Consider the following 20,546-nt stretch of genomic DNA (forward strand, 5'->3'; position numbering starts at 1 on the left):
CTGAGCCTGCATGTCTGGAGCCTGTGCTCCGCAACAAGAGAGGCCGCGATAGTGAGAGGCCCGGGCACCGCGATGAGGAGCGGCGCCCACTTGCCGCAACTAGAGAAAGCCCTCGCACAGAAACGAACACCCAACACAGCCATAAATAAATAAATAAAATTAAAAAAAAAAAAGATCTTTCTGAACTGTAACAATGCTTTTTTCTTTACAGTCTACTTTTGTTTTCAAAGGCTGTTTATCTTTATCATTCTAGAATTTGCTTTTTTCCTCCTTAAATAGACGTGGACACTCAAAAAAAGGTATGCTATGCTTAATGTAGAAAACTTTGAAGGTACACTACAGTGCCAAAGATCACTGGTAATCCTACCATCTAGAGATTATCAATGTTTAATGACATGGGAAACTCATTTTAAAAGGAAAAAAAAACCCAGATATGATGTGGCATACTTGATGCCCTGTTTGCATAAGTGAAAAAGAAAAAAACACTATACAAACAGAAAGTTTACTAAAAGGGAATATACTGTGGGATTCCCAGTGGTTCCTTCTAGTTTGTAAGATCACAAACAGCTTTGCAGTTTTCTTTATACCTTTCCTGTATTTTCCAAATTTTATTGAGTTAACCTGGATTTCTTTTATAATTCAGAGGAAAACCAAAAATGTCTTTTAAATCTAAGAAATAGTTTTTTTTCTTTTTCGTTCCCATCTATCTAAACACTTTATTAGTTACATAGCAGTCATACATGGATGTTTTCATAACTTACCAATAATTACTGTATTTTAAATATAATATATTTTACTACATTTATTGTTAGCATATTTTACCATATCATTTATTACCATAATTTATTTAATCACTCCATTATTAAACACTTAGCTGTTTAAATTTTGACTATCATAAAAAAACATTGCAGTGAACATTTTTGTCTGCAACATTTTTTAAAATATACTGTATCCACTAGGTTCCTTTTCAGTAGCCACATGAGTAACTACTAGGATTTGCTCCTTTTCCCTTTGCTAGAATTGAAGGGGGCATAAATGTTTTGTTTGTTATTGTTTCCTCGTGTTTTGACTAGGTTTTGCAGCAACCCTGGATGATGACAAACCTTGGTACTCCATTTTTCCCATTGACAATGAGGAGTTAGTGTATGGACGCTGGGAGGACAATATCATTTGGGACGCCCAGGCCATGCCCCGGCTCTTGGAGCCTCCTGTTTTGACACTTGATCCCAATGATGAGAACCTCATTTTGGGTATGGTACTGGCTGGGTCAGTGTTTATCCTGCATAATTGACAGCCTGCTCTGCTAATGTCAGGGGCAAGAGCAAATCGGAAGGGTTGGGAAGGTCAAGACTAGAAGCTTCTTGATAGCAGTTTGAGACAGCAAAGTTGTGGCTGTCAGTTTCTAGTATTTGTGTATTGTTCAGGGGCAACTCATAAGGTAGGAATGTTGGAAAGTAGTACCTTGGAGATGTCAGGAGTGTAGTTCGGTTGGAGTTGATTATGGACTGGAAGTGGTCTGGAGAAGGATGAGAAATCTGGTTAGGAATTGCAAAGGTGTCATTAGGAAAGGTGAATCTTCAAGGATAACTCCACGGTGATTTTTGTTTCCTTAGAAATTCCAGATGAAAAGGAAGAGGCTACTTCTAACTCCCCCTCCAAGGAGAGTAAGAAGGAATCATCTCTGAAGAAGAGTCGAATTCTGTTAGGGAAAACAGGAGTCATCAAGGAGGAACCACAGCAGGTCTGTGAAGGGAAAAGGGGTTTGGTGTTTAGAAGAACGAAGAAAGGTAATGGAGAAGGATAGTCTGACTAAGGTTTGATCTATCATTAGAACATGTCTCAGCCAGAAGTGAAAGATCCATGGAATCTCTCCAATGATGAATATTACTACCCTAAGCAACAGGGTCTTCGAGGCACCTTTGGAGGAAATATTATCCAGGTAAAAGTAGCATTTTTTTCTGTGGTGAATGGGAACCACTGCTTTCTTCTGATGGAGGATATGGGTAAATCTTGCCTAGGCTGGAGTTTAATTTGAACCCTTATATTTCTGTCTTAGCACTCAATTCCTGCTGTGGAATTACGGCAGCCCTTCTTTCCCACCCACATGGGGCCCATTAAACTACGGCAGTTCCATCGCCCACCTCTGAAGAAGTACTCTTTTGGGGCACTATCTCAGCCAGGTCCCCACTCAGTCCAGCCCTTGCTAAAGCACATCAAAAAGAAGGCTAAGGTATGATTGAATCTTGGTTAGAAAAAAAACAGCTATAAAAGACATTGGAGGGGCTTCCCTTGTGGCGCAGTGGTTGAGAGTCTGCCTGCCGATGCAGGGGACACGGGTTCGTGCCCCGGTCTGGGAAGATCCCACATGCCGCGGAGCGGCTGGGCCTGTGAGCCATGACCACTGAGCCTGCGCGTGCGGAGCCTGTGCTCCGCGGAGAGGCCACAACAGTGAGAAGCCCGCATACCGCAAAAAAAAAAAGACATTGGAGTACAAACGGGGGAGATGGACTGGATATTAGATGATACTAGGAAATTATTTATTTTTTTAGATGTGATAGAATGTTATTGTGGTTATTTAGGAGAATGTCCTTATTCTTGGGATATGCATGTGAAAATGCAGTAAAGTGCCATGATAACTGCAACTTTGAAAAATGGTTCAGCAAAATCTATTGAGAGATAGTTACAGATAAAACAAATATGGCAAAATATAAAGTTACATCTAAGCGGTGGGATAATAGGTGTTCATAGTTTTGACTTTATGTTTGAAAATTTTTGCAATGAAATTGGAAAAAAAAGGCAAGTAAAAGTTTTTGATGTCTCAATGAATAACATCACTCTGTAATTATTGTCCTGTCAGTAGCTGTACTGTATTGTCTGTTCTCGGCAGATGAGAGAACAAGAGAGGCAAGCTTCAGGTGGTGGAGAGATGTTTTTCATGCGCACACCTCAGGACCTCACAGGCAAAGATGGAGATCTTATTCTTGCAGAATATAGTGAGGAAAATGGACCATTAATGATGCAGGTTGGCATGGCAACCAAGATTAAAAACTACTATAAGCGGGTGAGTTTGCTCAGAAAATCTTTGTTGGTAGCATAGCTGTAGTTAAATATCAGTGATCATATGTGAACGTGTATTTTGTTATTTTATACTAGAAATTTATTGGGAGAAAGGAATGATATCCATTTTGCAGGTAGTACTATTAGAAGAATGCTATGCTCATGGAATATTTTGTGTAGGCTTATTGATTATATTCTGGGATAGTAACTGGGTCTGCTGCATTCCTTATAGAAACCCGGAAAAGATCCTGGAGCCCCAGATTGTAAATATGGAGAAACTGTTTACTGCCATACATCTCCTTTTCTAGGCTCACTCCATCCTGGACAGTTACTGCAGGTAAGGAATTATTTCCTGTTGTAACTCTTCCCTAAGGAAATTGATAGATGAGGAGCTAGTCAGCCCAGAAAGGACCAATTCTAGTTGATTGAGATACTATTTATACATCAAGTATGGGAAAGAGCAATATAAACTAAAAATGATTATAATCCAAAATTTTTTGCATCTTTTTATTGAAACTGGCTCCTTATTATGTTATTCAGTAAGTTAAATTTGAAATAGTTTTTTGAAAATACATAGTGGTAAGAAGTCCAGAAACATCTGGGTGGCATAGGGAAGTCAACCTGGGATTAATAATTTACTATAGGGACTTCCCTGGTGGTCCAGTGGTTAAGACTTCACCTTCCAATGCAGGGGGTGCAGGTTCAATCCCTGGTTGGGGAGCTAAGATCCCACATGCCTCGGGGCCAAAAAACCAAAACATAAAACAGAAGCAATATTGTAACAAATTCAATAAAGGCTTTAAAAATGGTCCACATTAAAAAAAATCTTTAAAAAATTTACTATAGTTAATTTATGAATGTTTAATTTGTATGTGTAAGATGGGTATGTTTTAATTATATTAGTCGTGGTCATTTTGAGTATTGAACCACCCTGAACTGTGCTACTTACAGTCCCCAGCTGTAGTGAAATGGTTTTTTCCCCTCTTTGTTCTGATGGGTATAGAGATGCCCTCTGGTAACCTAGCTTTTACATATTTTGTTAAGGGAACGTCCAGAGGTCCACAAATGATGTGAGGAAATCTTTAGCACTCTTCTACCTTGTTTCCCCCCCACTCCCGCCCCACTTCATTTCTCTTGGCAATCTTAACCATTTTACCTGCTCTTGTACCTACTTTATTCCATTGCTTCTATTGCTTATTCTCTTAAAGCATCTACCAAGCACACTGTTTTTTTATCCTTTACATCTGTAATCCATTTCCCACCAGATTTTGAGTATCACCTTCATATTGTTCCTGGAGTTCCTATCCCTGTAACTTTCTATTGAGATTTTCTACCAGTCCATCCCCTTCTTTTGTGGCTACTTTTGTAGTCTCTCAGAGAGATCCTTTTTTACCTTCCCCTGTAACTCTTTTTCACATTTAGAATTTTCTTTCCACACCTATCGAAGATCCTCCCTCTTTCTACTTTTCTGATTTTTTTGAGAAGTCTTTCCTTAGAATCACAGGTTCTCGTGATAGTTGATCCTCATCTGGCTGCTACTTAAACAAGCTCAAATGTTTCTGTCCTGCATGTTTAGTCTGTCTTTTCTAGCACACTTTCTAATTCATTAGTTGTTTTTGTTGTTTTATTTTTTTATTAATTTACTTAACAAATGTTTTGATCTCACATATTATGTCAAGGGCTATGCTAGGTCTAGGGTAATAGTATGGTACTTGTTAGTTTATAAAGTGATTTTCATATGTAATCTTTATAGCAATCGTGTGAGGTATAGGTGTTACAAATATCTCCATTTTGTAGATGAGGAAAATTAAGCTCATAGATATTAAGTAATTTATCTGACATCGTACAGTGAGTAGCAGAGCCAGTGTCATCTGAATCCAAATCCTGTAGTTTCCCTACTACTGACTCTTAAAGGTAGCCAGTGGGTAAAAAATTATCTGTCTAATCTCATTTGATATTCCATGTTATAATTTGTTTACGTTATTCGATAGACCTTAGATGGCATAATGGGGATAGAGAGCAAACAAGCTTGATTTTCCTTTCTCATTAGTTTACTAAATTTCCAGGGTTTTTCTGTATATAACTTTTGTGTTTTTATTTTTGTTAGGCATTTGAGAACAATCTTTTTCGTGCTCCAATTTATCTTCATAAGATGCCAGAAACTGACTTCCTTATCATTCGCACAAGACAAGGTTACTATATTCGGGAATTAGTGGATATTTTTGTGGTTGGACAGCAGTGCCCCTTGTCTGAAGTTCCTGGGCCCAACTCCAAAAGGGCCAATACACATATTCGAGACTTTCTCCAGGTAAGGATGAGAGGATAGGGAGGGGGTCTGGGTGTACATAAAAGGATATGTGGATTTGGGGGCATACCAGGAAAGATCAAAACACATAGGGGATAACAGGGGAAGGGGCCCTGGGGAGGACTTTTATCCTTACTTTGCCAAATAAAAAAAATTCGGTTTGTTGGGCAGGTTTTTATTTACCGCCTGTTCTGGAAGAGTAAAGATCGGCCACGGCGGATCCGAATGGAAGATATAAAAAAAGCCTTTCCTTCCCATTCAGAAAGCAGCATCCGGAAGAGGCTAAAGCTCTGCGCTGACTTCAAACGCACAGGTCATCAGTTGTGACTGATTATATGTCCTCTCTGCCTCTCTCCAAGAAAGGAATTAGGGCTTCCAGTTAAAAGGATAAACATACAGTTAATAAAGTAGAAAAAAAAATAAAGTCATCAAAAGGAGGTAGCCAATCTTCTAATTATGGAGGCTCTGATTACTATTTAATTTTTTTTTTTTTTTTTTGCTATTTAATCTTGCCTGTCAGGAAATTCAGTGTGATTGTTGGATGTCTTACATGAGATGTAGGAAACCTAGCAGCAGGGCTTTTCTTTGCCGGACAGTCAGGCTAACTGTGGCTAGGCCTGATACCTTCTAGGACATTGCCTAGTTCAGTCTTGTTTTGCTATCCCTGTTGCTGTCAATGAAAGGGCCTTTGGAATTCAGAATGGTCTCATTTTCTCTATCTTTTCTAGGCATGGACTCAAACTGGTGGGTGCTGAAGTCTGATTTTCGTTTGCCGACTGAGGAGGAGATCAGGGCTATGGTGTCTCCAGAGCAGTGCTGCGCTTATTATAGCATGATAGCGGCAGAGCAGCGGCTGAAGGTGAATACCTTCCTCTTAGGCACTACTTATGCCTATGGGTTTTTTTCAGAGAGATGAGGATGAAGACTTTTCTCACTGGCTTACGAATGATGGTTACTAGATTATTACCAACTGTTTATAAAGTCAAACTGTATGATGTACTCTGTGTACATCAGTTCTGGGGTAAACTGCACTGTAGTTAAATACCAGTGGGAAGGCTTAGTGAGGGACTTAGGCCATATTGTTTTGCTTTGAAAATGGTCGCTCATTCATTTGGGTGGTGGTTTTAATCTCTGTTCTTTGTAAGACAGGTGTGTTAGCAGGGAAAGTACTTCTTAGTTGTTTTCCATAGCCTTCCAGGTGGGCAGAGATGATGATGGTGCTGGACATGTGGTTTAGAGAAGCATAATGTCCTTATCAGGCCAAAATAGGAAAGATCTAGCTGGGGTGAGATAGCACAACTCTGTCCCACTGAGTTAATGAGCATCTCTATTCCGCTTCCTTATGGGCCTTATCTATCCACATGTATTAGCCTAAGGATGTAGAATGGTGATAGGTACGCCTAAGACTTTACAGAATCCATTCTGTATGCAAAATGGGCTTTGGTGTTCTGTACTTGGTATTCAGTGAAACTTGTGCTTTGTCTTACGCATGGATGTGTCCTTTCCCAGGATGCTGGCTATGGTGAGAAGTCCTTTTTTGCTCCAGAAGAGGAAAATGAGGAAGATTTCCAGATGAAGATTGATGATGAGGTACGGCTTTAATCTTTATTAGTACATCCCATTTATCCTTTTTTTAAAAAAAACAGCTTTATTGAGACGATCGACATACAATAAACGGCACATATCTAAAGTGTGCTATTTGGTACGTTTTGTTGTATGTTTATACCTGTGAAATTGTCGTGACAAGATAATGAGTGTATCTGTCACCCCCACAAGTTTCTTCGTGCCTCTTTGAAATCCCTTTCCACTCTCCTCCCTTCTCTCTACCCTCCCTGTCCCTTGACAACCACTGATGTGCTTCCTGTCACTATAGATGAGTTTGCACTTTTTAGAATTTTAGATAAATGGAATCATACAGTTAGATGTACTCTTTTTTTTTAATTGTGGTAAAATACATGTAACACAAAATTTACCATCTTAACCTTTAAGTGTGCATTCAGTAGTGTTAAGTACATTCACATTGTTATACAACCAATCTCCAGAACTCTTTTCATCTCGCAAAACTGAAACTCTATTACCCATTAAACAGTAATTCCCCGTTTTTCCCTACCCCAGCCCCTGGCAACCACCATTTTACTTTCTGTCCCTATGAATTCCCTATGAATTTTACTACTTTAGGTACTTCACCTAAGTGAATCATACAGTATTTGTTTTTATATCACTGATTTATTTCATCTGGGATGATATTCTTACGGTTCATTCAGGTTGTAGCATGTGTCAGAATTTCCTTCCTTTTTTTTTTTTTTAGAGAGTTTTTGTTTTGTTTTTTATTATCTTTGGCTGTGTTGGGTCTTTGTTGCCGCACGCGGGCTTTCTCTAGTTGTGGCGAGCGGGGGCTACTCTTCGTTGCGGAGCGCGGGCTTCTCATTGCGGTGGCTTCTCTTGTGGCTCTAGGCACGCAGGCTTCAGTAGTTGTGGCGCATGGGCTCTAGAGCGCAGGCTCAGTAGTTGTGGCGCACGGGCTTAGTTGCTCCACGGCATGTGGGATCTTCCCGGACCAGGGCTCGAACCCATGTCCCCTGCATTGGCAGGCAGATTCTTAACCACTGCACCACCAGGGAAGCCCTTCCTTCCTTTTTAAGGCTGAATAATATTCTGTGATATATATGCACACACACACGTATATCATGGAGTATTATTTTGGTTATCCATTCATCCATTTATGGACATTTGCATTGTTTCCACCTCTTGGCTGTAGTGAATAGTGCTGCTATGAATATGGGTGTGCAGCTATCTCTTCAAGACCTTACTTCCAATTCTTTTCCATATATACCCAGAAATGGAATTACTGGATCATACGGTAATTCTATTTTTATCAGTAGTTTTTTGAGGAACCTCCATAATGTTTTTCAAAGCATCTGCACTGTTTTACATTCCTCTCAATGGTGTATAAGAGTTCCAGCATCCCCACACTTTTGTCAGCATTTGTTATTTATTGTTTTTTTGATAAATAGCTATCTCAATGGATGTGAGGTGGTATCTTAGTGTGGTTTTGATTTGCATTTCCCTGATGATTAGTGTCTTTACATGTGCTTGTTGGCCGTTTGTATGCCTTATTTTGAGAAATGTCTGTTCAAGCCCTTTGCCCATTTTTGAATTGTGTTGTTTGCTTTTTGTGGTTGAGTTGCAGGAGTTTATATATTCTGGGTGTTAACCTCTTTTCAGATATATGTTATGCAAATATTTTCTCCCATTCCATAGGTTGCCTTTCACTCGGTTGTGTCCTTTGTTGCTGAGAAATTTTAAATTTTGATGTAGTCCAGTTTACCTAATTTTACTTTTGTCGCTTGTGCTTTTGGTTCCATATCCAGGAGATCATTGCCAAATCCAGTGTCGGGAAGCTTTTCCCCTATTTTTTCTTCTAAGAGTTTTACATCGTTAGTTCTTACATTTTGGTGTTTGTCCCATTTTGAGTTAATTTTTGTATATGGTGTAAAGTAAAGGTCCACCTTTGTTATTTTGTACGTGGGTATTCTATTTTCCCAGCACCATTTGTTGAAAGTATAAATTTTTTCTTGTCTGTGTTCTTCACTCTAATTATGTTGAGATTCATCCAGGTGGTTGTGTGTATTAATAGTTTGTTCCTTTTATTGCTGTGTAGTATACTACAGTATGGATGTACCACAGTTTGTTTAATCACCTGTCAAAGGGCATTTTGGTTGTTCCCAGTTTTTGGCTATTATGAATAAAGGTGCTTTAAATATCCATGTATAAATCTTTATATGGACATACATTTTGTGGGGTGGGTAAATACCTAGAAGTGAAATTGCTGGGTTGTATGGTAACTCTGTTTTACCTTTGGAGGAACTGCCAGACTTTTCCACAGTGGCTGCACCATCTACATTCCTACTAGCAGTGTATGAGGGTTCCAGTTTTCCAACATCCTTATCAACACTTGTTATTTTCTATTTATTATTATTACTATTATTATTATTGCCCGCCTATAGTGGGTGTGAAGTGGTCTGTCATTGCAGTTTTAATTTGCATTTCCCTGATAGCTAAAGATGTTGAGCATCTTTCTATGTGCTTATTTATCATCCAGTTATCTTCTTTGGTTGAGGGTCTGTATCTCTTTTGCCCATTTTTATTTTTAATTCGTTGTTTGTTTTCTTCTAAAGTTTTGAGAGTTCTTTATGTATTCTAGGTCCGAGTTCCTTATCCAGGTATGTGATTTACAAAGATTTTTCTCCCAATCTGAGGCTTGTGTTTTAATTGTCTTAGCAGTGTCTTATGAAGAGCTGAAGTCTAACTTGTAAATCTTCTCCTTTGTTGCTTGTGGTTTTGGTGTTATATGTAAGATATTTTAATCTAACTCAGGGTTGCAAAGTTTTTTTCTTATATTTTCTTCTAAAGGTTTTATTGTTTTAGATCTTATGGTTAGATCCATTTTGAGTTAATTTTTGTTTAGGGTGCAAGGTGTAGATTAAGGTTCTTTTTTTTGTGTGTGTGGTACACGGGCCTCTCACTGTTGTGGCCTCTCCCATTGCGGAGCACAGGCTCCGGGCGCGCAGGCCCAGAGGCCATGGCTCACGGGCCTAGCCGCCCCGCGGCATGTGGGATCTTCCCGGACCGGGGCACGAACCAGTGTCCCCTGCATCGGCAGGCAGACTCTCAACCACTGCGCCAGCAGGGAAGCCCTAAGGTTCATTTTTTTGCATATGGACGTCCAGTTATTCTAGTACCATTTGTCAAAAAATTAAATGATCTTTTAAAACAAAAATTTGGTCATATCACTCTCTTGCCCAAAGACTTCCTTTGGGTCCTCATTTCTTGTAGGAAGAAATCCTTAACATGATTCATAAGGCTCTGCATGATTTTGGTCTTGTATTGTAATACAACTATCACCTCCTCTCATCTGTCACTGCCCATCTTATACTGTAAGCTCCAAACATACTGAAGTTCATTCAGTTCCCTTAATTTCTTTCTGCTCTCTTCTGGGATTTTGCAACTGCTATTCCTTCTGCCTAGAATGTTTTCTCTCCACTCCTCTGTCATCTGACCTTCATCTACAAGTTATATTCTCCTGGAAGCTTTCCCCAACTCTTGCCCTCACTCCCACCCTTCATTCAGATTGGATCACCATCCTTTCCTTCTTTGTGTACATACAGCACTTTTTACTTTGCTATCATGGCACTGATGATGCAGTATTGAATTTGTTGGTTTATTTGTCTCTCTCTCACTAATATGAGGTCCTTGAGAAAGTAGTGCTTGACATGTGGTAGATATTCCATAAATATTTGTTAAATGAGTGAATGATTGTCAGTGAGGTCAGGCAGAGTGACTAAAGAAGCATTGTTGTACTATTCTTTTGAGGTTGGAGTTAACAATGAGTGGATGTCTTAAGAATTTCCAAAATTAAAGATTCTGTTGAATGGCCTTCAAGATTGAATCTCGAGTAGAGAATTGGCCTCATTCTAGCTAATAATTTATACTCTTGACTGGTCTGTTTGGACAAGCACATTCCCCTTGTCTTAACTGCCTGATTATTTAATGGGGTCGATGAACACTATTCAGGGTCCCAGGAGAGGACAGGCCTTTTTGACCAAACCAGTGGCAGAGGTAGAATACACTTTAATTTATTGCTACTGGGATTGGGGCCAGTGCTTTTGTAAAGCATGCTTATCATCTAATTGTGAGAGTCATTCTCAAGAAGGCGTTTGAGCAATCGGACAGTCAAATGTGGTCATCAATCTAACTTAGCTCTTTGAGCATCGTGAGAGTGGGGGCAACACTGTCTTTGAGAACTCTCAGTCAAACCCAAGGGATATGGGGCTGAAGGTACCACTTTTCCACATATTCCTACTTACACTGACTGAGGTCTTGGCCTCTATTTATTATCATGATTTAAGTACCATAGGAAAGAACAGCAGGCTGAGTACTGGGCAGCTTTATGTAACTATTGATCTCTGTAGGCAGTTTAAGAAAGCATCAAATTGTACATTATTGTAATTATCCCCACCTTCTAAGTATGGCTAGACATAGAGCAAATGTTTCCCACCACCCTTTGAATATTTTTCTCTACCTCAGGTTCGCACTGCTCCTTGGAACACCACAAGGGCCTTCATTGCTGCCATGAAGGGCAAGTGTCTCCTGGAGGTGACGGGGGTGGCAGATCCCACAGGGTGTGGTGAAGGATTCTCCTATGTGAAGATTCCAAACAAACCAACACAGCAGAAGGTGAGACTGTCTGAATTTCTAGAGGTTAAAAATCAAGGGAGGAAGAAATAGAGGTTAAGGAATGCAGATGAATGGGTGGGGATCTGGAAAGCCATTAAAATGTTGACAGGATGACTTAAATGCCTACTATAAAGAATTCAACTTACTAGTGTTCTCTCTTGTTTTGTTTCTGAGGTAGGATGATAAGGAGCCTCAGCCAGTGAAGAAGACAGTGACAGGAACAGATGCAGACCTCCGTCGCCTTTCACTGAAAAATGCCAAGCAACTTCTACGTAAATTTGGCGTGCCTGAGGAAGAGGTGGGTGTGGAAGAGGAAGACTTACAGGCTCCTAGGGGCTTTGTATAGAGAGGGAAAAGCTTGGAGGCGGATGTTAGGAACTAATCTGGAGAATTTTGTAGGGTAGGTTGTGGTAAACTGGATCTTAGATAGTTTTTCAGGAGTTAGCTTTCCCAAAGCTTTCTGTTTAACCTGCTTTGGGTGATTTCATTGTTGTTGTTGTTTTTTATTTTATTTTTTATTTTTGGTCTAACTCTAACCATGTATCCTGGTTTGTCCTTTGAAATCCCTGAATGATTTGTGTGTGTGTGTGTCTCTTATAGATAAAAAAGTTATCCCGCTGGGAAGTGATCGATGTAGTACGCACAATGTCAACAGAACAGGCCCGCTCTGGAGAGGGGCCCATGAGTAAATTTGCCCGTGGATCAAGGTTTTCTGTGGCTGAGCATCAAGAGCGTTACAAAGAGGAATGTCAGCGCATCTTTGACCTGCAGAACAAGTGTGTTGTTTTAGTGCTGTAGAAAATCCAGGCTGGAAAGCTGGGGGTCCCAGACATTATTTTATAGTGAAGAGAAGGTCACCTAATAAAGTGACTGGTGGTCAGGTATCTGAGATTTCAGGGTGGTGTCTATTCATAATACTGCTAGAGGACCTACTCCCTTCAAAGCAGCTTGGCAAAGGTTTTGAATGGCAAGAAGTGCTAGGTTCCATGGCAACTTTTGTGGCCTACTTGGGCCTGGCAGCCATTATAGTGGTGATAGGCAACAGTAGGCTTAGTGGTTAGAGGATGGTTATGCCCTATTAAAAATGACCAGTGTACTGATTTGTTTCTCAGGCTTTTTCCAGGAATTGGGAAAGAGTTGTAGTACTATTTCATATTTTGAACTTGCCTTGTGACTAAATTTCTGGGAAAACTTTGTAGAGCTTCTCTGTTCAGGGTCCCATGTCTTAGTGGATTTTGAATATTTCTTTTTTAAGGTTGATTTCTCAATTTCCTACTTTTGCCTAAACTAAAACTGTATTTCTTCAGTTGTTTCTACACGTTTATGATTCCCTCTTCTTAACGTTTTTTCTTTTTAGGGTTTTGTCATCAACTGAAATCTTATCAACTGACACAGATAGCAGCTCAGCTGAAGACAGTGACTTTGAGGAGATGGGAAAGAACATCGAGAACATGTTGCAGAATAAGAAAACAAGCTCTCAGCTGTCACGTGAGCGGGAGGAGCAGGAGCGGAAGGAACTGCAGCGGATGCTACTGGGTGAGGGTAGTGACTTCACAGACAGATAAGAAAAAGAAAGATCAAGAAAGTGTAAATGGGCTTCCCTGGTGGCGCAGTGGTTGAGAGTCTGCCTGCCGATGCAGGGGACACGGGTTCGTGCCCTGGCCCGAGAAGATCCCACATGCCGCGGAGCGGCTGGGCCCGTGAGCCATGGCCGCTGAGCCTGCGCGTGCGGAGCCTGTGCTCCGCAACGGGAGAGGCCACAACAGTGAGAGGCCTGCGTACTGCAAAAAAAAAAAAAAAAAAAAAAAAAAAGAAAAAGTAAATAACCACGCTAATAACTGAGGTAAAGCTGGAGGCAGAAGAAGTAGGGGATGAGTGTAGAAAAGCCTGTTGATGAGGTAGAGAGATTCTGCAAACTGGACTCTAGGTTTGTCTGTGGGGCACAAATTGAAGAGATGTTGCCAGTCCACTACTGCCTCTGTCTGTATTTGGCCTGGCCAAGCCAGGGCTATCAGTGCTATACATCAATTGAGTTTTCTGTGCATTCATCCTAGAGGGTAAGAGTTTTTAATACAGAATCTGTGGATGAATTGGGGGGTTGTTAATGAACCCTCTGAAATCACATGTACAATTCTGTGCAAATGTGCCTTTTCTAAGAAAATCCATGGCTTTCAGAAGATTCTTAAAGGAGTCATAGACCCTAAAAAGTTTAAAATCACCAACCCAAAATTGCATAAGTTGACGGTGAGGATGAGAAAGGCCTAAACTAGTTTGGGATTTGGTCACTGGGAATGAAAAGAGAAAAATCAAAGGGACCTTAAGATTTCACTCTTGCTTGCTAGAAAGATGGTGGTACCATTGATTAAAGTAGTAAATTTCAGAAAAAGAAGCAGGTTTAAGAAGGAAAGGTGTAATACGTGGTGTTTGAGGTCCCCATGATACTCCCAGTATAGATGTCAAGTAGGCAATTGAAAACTTGGGTGTAGATACTGAGAGAGAGGATAAAGGCTGAAGATGAAGGTTTAAATGACTATTTTCACTCACAGTAGTCTTTCCTTTGTTTCCTCTCTCTAAAAGCTTTGTGTAATTCTGTTGTTCTGGCTACTTTGTAAAGATGTGATAAAGCCTTTCCTCGAGTGTGGTCCTGGACCAGCAGTATCTACATCACATGGGAGCTTGTTAGAAATGCAGCATCTCAGGTCTCACCCCAAACCTACTGAATTAGAATCTGTATTTTAACAAGATCCTCAGATGATTCCTATTCGTTCATATTAATAGTCTGAGAAGCATACTCTAGACCTTGAGACTCTGGATTTTTTTCTGTGGTGCCATCTTTTTCCCCTGGGTGCTTGGGTGCTTTTCTATAATGTGACCATCAACTGCTTCCTGCTTGGACTTTCTTCTTGTGCTTTTGTTCAGAGGAATCAGAATACAGCTACTGTTCTTCTGTCCCCTATATAACAAACGTGTTTCTTTGAGATCCTTTCAGAACTTTTTGTACTTACAAAAATGAGAACTTGACAATGGTAAAATGAAGTCAGGAAAGGACAACTCAGTGTATCCTTGGGGCTGGTGGTGACTGATGCTTTCTGTAGAAACATAGTTCTGTGGCATGTTGAGCTTCAGGGTCTCCACTCAACCCCAAGAAAATGGCCATTTGGGTGGTAGGGGGAATTTGTGGAAACCTTTTTCTGCCTTGCAGCAGCAGGCTCAGCAGCATCAGGAAACAATCACAGAGATGATGACACAGCTTCTGTGACTAGCCTAAACTCTTCTGCCACTGGCCGTTGTCTCAAGATTGGTCGCACATTTCGCGATGAAGAGGGGAAAGAATATGTTCGCTGTGAGACCGTCCGAAAGCCAGCTGTCATTGATGCCTATGTGCGTATACGGACCACAAAAGATGAGGAATTCATGTGAGTTTGACTCCCTCCCCACTTTCCAGTGCGATAAGGAGAATGATAATGATGGGGAAGGGAGTGAGGGTGGATGCTTGAGTTTTTTATGTTTTTTATTCTTAAATTTTTAAAGATTTTTTATTTTTTGAATATTCTTTATTTACACACACACACACACACACACACACACACACACTGTATTTTATTTTTACAAGAGATAAATAAACTGACACCAAGCATTGTAAATGGATGACCACAACAAAAGCAACAATGATTGCAATTACCGAACACGAAACACACTCATACTATGTCATAGTATTGACATTCAGTCCAGTAATCCTCCACTGTAACAGCTCCTTTACTTTGCAGTGAAAATTGATTTGTATATTTTTTTGCCTCTCAGTCCTTGTGGGATTTTTTTTGGGGGGGGGGGTGTGTGGATTTTTTTTTTATTCAAATAAAGTCACAAAAATTATAATCATCCTCATCAGTTCACTCAGTCCCATGTAATTAATTTTTTTCATCTTGATTTTTTTTCAATATTTATTTGTTTGCTTATTTATTTATGGCTGCATTGGGTTTTTGTTGCTGCACGCAGGCTTTCTCTAGTTGCCGCGAGCGGGGGCTACTCTTCATCGCGGTGCATGGGCTTCTCATTGTTGTGGCTTCTCTTGTTGCGGAGCACGGGCTCTAGGCGCGCGGGCTTCAGTAGTTGTAGCACGTGGGCTCAGTAGTTGTGGCTCGTGGGCTCTAGAACTCAGGCTCAGTAGTTGTGGCACACAGGCTTAGTTGCTCCGTGGCATGTGGGATCTTCCCAGGCCAGGGCTTGAACCCATGTCCCTTGCATTGGCAGGCAGATTCTTAACCACTGCGCCACCAGGGAAGCCCCATCTTGATCTTTTGGTAGCACTTTTATGAATTCATCAGTTTTCCATTAGAGTTCTGAAAATGCTTATTCATTCAGTTCAGCAGTATAGTCAGTTACCAGAAACCTGTACTTGTCAGAGTCTTTTCCATGAATTCCTTGAAGATGAAAAACTTTTATAGGAACATTTTTGCAAAAGCATCAGAGTACGTCCAGAACTGTCTGTAAATGACAAAAGACTTAAAAATGACCACGGTTAAAGATTTGATGGAAGTTCATAATAACGCAATTGACAAGGAAATTTCGTTGTTTCTGAGATACACATTTTAAAATAATAACTAGAACTATGACTTATAACATTATACCGGAACATATAAGATTTTTAGAAATTTCATGTAATGTCTGAAACATTTATATTAACGTATGTCCATACAAATAACCCAAAGAAAGTTTAGTATTAGTTGTTTTTTTGGTTAATTTGTTTGTCTGTGTCTTAACTTCTGCCCTGCAAACCGGTTCATCTGTACCATTTTTCTAGGTTCCACATACATGTGTTAATATACGATATTTGTCTTTCTCACTTACTTCACTCTGTATGACAGTCTCTAGATCCATCCACGTCTCAACAAATGACTCAATTTCGTTCCTTTTTATGGCTGAGTAACATTCCATTGTATATATGTAACAAAACTTCTTTATCCATTCGTCTGTCGATGGGCATTTAGGTTGCTTCCATGACCTGGCTATTGTAAATAGTGCTGCAATGAACATTGGGGTGCATGTGTCTTTTTGAATTATGGTTTTCTCTGGGTATATTCCCAGTAGTGGGATTGCTAGATCATATGGTAATTCTAGTTTTCGTTTTTTAAGGAACCTCCATACTGTTCTCCATAGTGGCTGTATCAATTTACATTCCCACCAACAGTGCAAGAGGGTTCCCTTTTCTCCACACCCTCTCCAGCATTTGTTGTTTGTAGATTTTCTGATGATGCCCATTGTAACTGGTGTGAGGTGATACCTCGTTGTAGTTTTGATTTGCATTTCTCTAATAACTAGCGATGTTGAGCAGCTTTTCATGTGCTTCTTGGCCCTCTGTATGTCTTCTTTGGAGAAATGTCTATTTAGGTCTTCTGCCCACTTTGGGATTGGGTTGTTTGTTTCTTTAATATTGAGCTGCATGAGCTGTTTATATATTTTGGAGATTAATCCTTTGCCTGTTGATTCATTTGCAAATATTTTCTCCCATTCTGAGGGTTGTCTTTTTGTCTTGTTTATGGTTTCCTTTGCTGTGCAAAAGCTTGGAAGTTTCTTTAGGTCCTATTTGTTTATTTTTGTTTTTATTTCCATTAGGAGGTGGATGAAAAAAGATCTTTCTGTGATTTATGTCAAAGAGTGTTTCTTCCCATGTTTTCCTCTAAGGGATTTATAGTGTCTGGTCTTAGATTTAGGTCTCGAATCCATTTGGAGTTTATTTTTGTGTATGGTGTTAGGGAGTGTTCTAATTTCATTCTTTTACATGTAGTTGTCCAGTTTTCCCGGCACCACTTATTGAAGAGACTGTCTTTTCTCCATTGTATATCTTTGCCTCCTTTGTCATAGATGAGTTGACCATAGGTGCGTGGGTTTATCTCTGGGCTTTCTGTCTTGTTCCGTTGATCTTTGTTTCTGTTTTTGTGCCAGTACCATATTGTCTTGATTACTGTAGCTTTGTAGTATAGTCTGAAGTCAGGATGTCTGATTCCTCCAGCTCTGTTTTTTTCCCTCAAGATTGCTTTGGCTATTCGGTGTCTTTTGTATCTCCATACAAATTTTAAGATGATTTGTTCTAGTTCCGTAAAAAATGCCATTGGTAATTTGATAGGGATTGCATTGAATCTGTAGGTTGCTTTGGGTAGTATAGTCATTTTCACAATATTGATTCTGCCAACCCAAGAACATGGTATATCTCTCCATCTGTTGGTATCATCTTTAATTTCTTTCATCAGTGTCTTATAGTTTTCTGCATACAGGTCTTTTGTCTCCCTAGGTAGGTTTATTCCTAGGTATTTTATTCTTTTTGTTGCAGTGGTAAATGGGAGTGTTTCCATAATTTCTCTTTCAGATTTTTCATCATTAGTGTATAGGAATGCAAAAGATTTCTGTGCATTAATTTTGTATCCTGCAACTTTACCAGATTCGTTGATTAGCTCTAGTAGTTTTCTGGTGGCATCTTTAGGATTCTTGTATATGTATAGTATCATGTATAGTATAGTATCATGTATAGTAGGTATAGTATCATGTCATCTGCAAACAGTGACAGTTTTACTTCTTCTTTTCCAGTTTGTATTCCTTTTATTTCTTTTTCTTCTGTGATTGCCATAGCTAGGACTTCCAAAACTATGTTGAATAATAGTGGTGAGAGTGGGCATGCTTGTCTCGTTCCTGATCTTACAGGAAATGCTTTCAGTTTTTCACCACTGAGAATGTTTGCTGTGGGTTTGTCGTATGTGGGCTTTATTATGTCAAGGTAGGTTCCCTCTATGCCCACTTTCTGGAGAGTTTTTATCATAAATGGGTGTTGACTTTTGTCAAAAGCTTTTTCTGCATCTATTGAGATGATCATATGGTTTTTATTCTTCAGTTTGTTAATACGATGTATCACATTGATTGAAGAATCCTTGCATCCCTGGGATAAATCCCACTTGATCATGGTGTATGATCCTTTTAATGTCTTGTTGGATTCTGTTTGCTAGTCTTTTGTTGAGGATTTTTGCATCTATATTCATCAGCGATATTGGTCTGTAATTTTCTTTTTTTGTAGTATCTTTGTCTGGTTTTGGTATCAGGTTGATGGTGACCTCATAGAATGAGTTTGGGAGTGTTCCTTCCTCTGCAATTTTTTGGAAGAGTTTGAGAAGGATAGGTGTTAGCTCTTCTCTAAATGTTTGATAGAAGTCACCTGTGAAGCCATCTGGTCCTGGACTTTTGTTTCTTGGAAGATTTTTTTTTTTTTTTTTTTTTTTTCTTTGCGGTATGCGGGCCTCTCACTGTTGTGGCCTCTCCCGTTGCGGAGCACAGGCTCCCGACACGCAGGCCCAGCGGCCATGGCTCACGGGCCCAGCCGCTCCGCGGCATATGGGATCCTCCCAGACCGGGGCACGAACCTGTATCCCCTGCATCGGCAGGCGGACTCTCAACCACTGCGCCACCAGGGAGGCCCTCTTGGAAGATTTTTAATCACAGTTTCAATTGCATTACTTGTGATTGGTCTGTTCATATTTTCTATTTCTTCCTGGTTCAGTCTTGGAAGCTTATACCTTTCTAAGAATTTGTCCATTTCTTCCAGGTTGTCCATTTTATTGGCATAGAGTTGCTTGTAGTAGTCTCTCAGGATGCTTTGTATTTCTGCAGTGTCTGTTGTAACTTCTCCTTTTTCATTTCTAATTTTATTGATTTGAGTCCTCTCCCTCTTTTTCTTGATGAGTCTGGCTAATAGTTTATCAATTTTGTTTATCTTCTCAAAGAACCAGCTTTTAGTTTTATTGATCTTTGCTATCGTTTCCTTCATTTCTTTTTCATTTATTTCTGCTCTGCTCTTTATGATTTCTTTCCTTCTGCTTATTTTGGGTTTTGTTTGTTCTTCTTTCTCTAGTTCCTTTAGGTGTAAGGTTAGATTGTTTACTTGAGATTTTTCTTGTTTCTGGAGGTGGGCTTGTATAGCTATAAACTTCCCCCTTAGAACTGCTTTTGCTGCATCCCATAGGTTTTGGATCGTCATGTTTTCACTGTCATTTGTGTCTAGGTATTTTTTGATTTCCTCTTTGATTTCTTCAGTGATCTCTTGGTTATTTAGTAATGTATTGTTTAGCCTCCGTGTGTTTGTGTTTTTTACGTTTTTTTCCCTGTAATTCATTTCTAATCTCATAGTGTTGTGGTCAGTAAAGATGCCTGATATGATTTCAATTTTCTTAAATTTACTGAGGCTTGATTTGTGACCCAAGATGTGATCTATCCTGGAGAATGTTCTGTGCACACTTGAGAAGAAAGTGTAGTCTGCTGTTTTTGGATGGAATGTCCTCTAAATATCAATTAAATCTATCTAGTCTGTTGTGTTATTTAAAGCTTCTGTTTCTTTGTTTATTTTCATTTTGGATGATCTGTCCATTGGTGTAAGTGAGGTGTTAAAGTCCCCCACTATTATTGTGTTACTGTTGATTTCCTCTTTTATAGCTGTTAGCAGTTGCCTTATGTATTGAGGTGCTCCTATGTTGGGCGCATATATATTTATAATTGTTATATCTTCTTCTTGGATTGATCCCTTGATCATTATGTAGTGTCCTTCCTTGTCTCTGGTAACATTCTTTATTTTAAAGTCTATTTTTTCTGGTATGAGTTAGCTACTCCAGCTTTCTTTTGATTTCCATTTGCATGGAATATCTTTTGCCATCCCCTCACTTTCAGTCTGTATGTGTCCCTAGGTCTGAAGTGGGTCTCTTCTAGACAGTATGTATATATGGGTCTTGTTTTTGTATCCATTCAGCAAGCCTGTGTCTTTTAGTTCGAGCATTTAATCCATTCACGTTTAAGGTAATTATCCATATGTATGTTCCTATGACCATTTTCTTAATTGTTTTGGGTTTGTTTTTGTAGGTCCTTTTCTTCTCTTGTGTTTCCCACTTGGAGAAGTTCCTTTAGCATTTGTTGT

The 20,546-nt window shown here is 39.6% G+C and overlaps 1 protein-coding gene across 3 annotated transcripts in view; it reads left to right on the forward strand.

The window, feature by feature from the left end:
- The window catches only part of TAF1 (TATA-box binding protein associated factor 1), a gene marked incomplete at both ends in the record, with an annotated part of 77,547 nt that overhangs the window by 9,015 nt on the left and 47,986 nt on the right, over nucleotides 1-20,546 (forward strand). For all 3 annotated transcript variants that reach the window (XM_079726994.1, XM_079726995.1, XM_079726996.1), the window contains 15 exons: nucleotides 1,074-1,250; nucleotides 1,614-1,741; nucleotides 1,832-1,939; nucleotides 2,057-2,230; nucleotides 2,888-3,061; nucleotides 3,290-3,394; nucleotides 5,165-5,365; nucleotides 5,534-5,675; nucleotides 6,091-6,221; nucleotides 6,872-6,952; nucleotides 11,450-11,599; nucleotides 11,778-11,897; nucleotides 12,200-12,375; nucleotides 12,957-13,135; nucleotides 14,802-15,015. In XM_079726994.1, coding sequence (XP_079583120.1) covers nucleotides 1,074-1,250; nucleotides 1,614-1,741; nucleotides 1,832-1,939; nucleotides 2,057-2,230; nucleotides 2,888-3,061; nucleotides 3,290-3,394; nucleotides 5,165-5,365; nucleotides 5,534-5,675; nucleotides 6,091-6,221; nucleotides 6,872-6,952; nucleotides 11,450-11,599; nucleotides 11,778-11,897; nucleotides 12,200-12,375; nucleotides 12,957-13,135; nucleotides 14,802-15,015 — 2,260 coding nt within the window. The remainder of the gene's footprint in view (nucleotides 1-1,073; nucleotides 1,251-1,613; nucleotides 1,742-1,831; nucleotides 1,940-2,056; nucleotides 2,231-2,887; nucleotides 3,062-3,289; nucleotides 3,395-5,164; nucleotides 5,366-5,533; nucleotides 5,676-6,090; nucleotides 6,222-6,871; nucleotides 6,953-11,449; nucleotides 11,600-11,777; nucleotides 11,898-12,199; nucleotides 12,376-12,956; nucleotides 13,136-14,801; nucleotides 15,016-20,546) is intronic.

The sequence above is a fragment of the Hyperoodon ampullatus genome (assembly GCF_949752795.1).
Source record: "Hyperoodon ampullatus genome assembly, chromosome: X".
In the NCBI taxonomy this organism is placed as follows: domain Eukaryota; kingdom Metazoa; phylum Chordata; class Mammalia; order Artiodactyla; family Ziphiidae; genus Hyperoodon; species Hyperoodon ampullatus.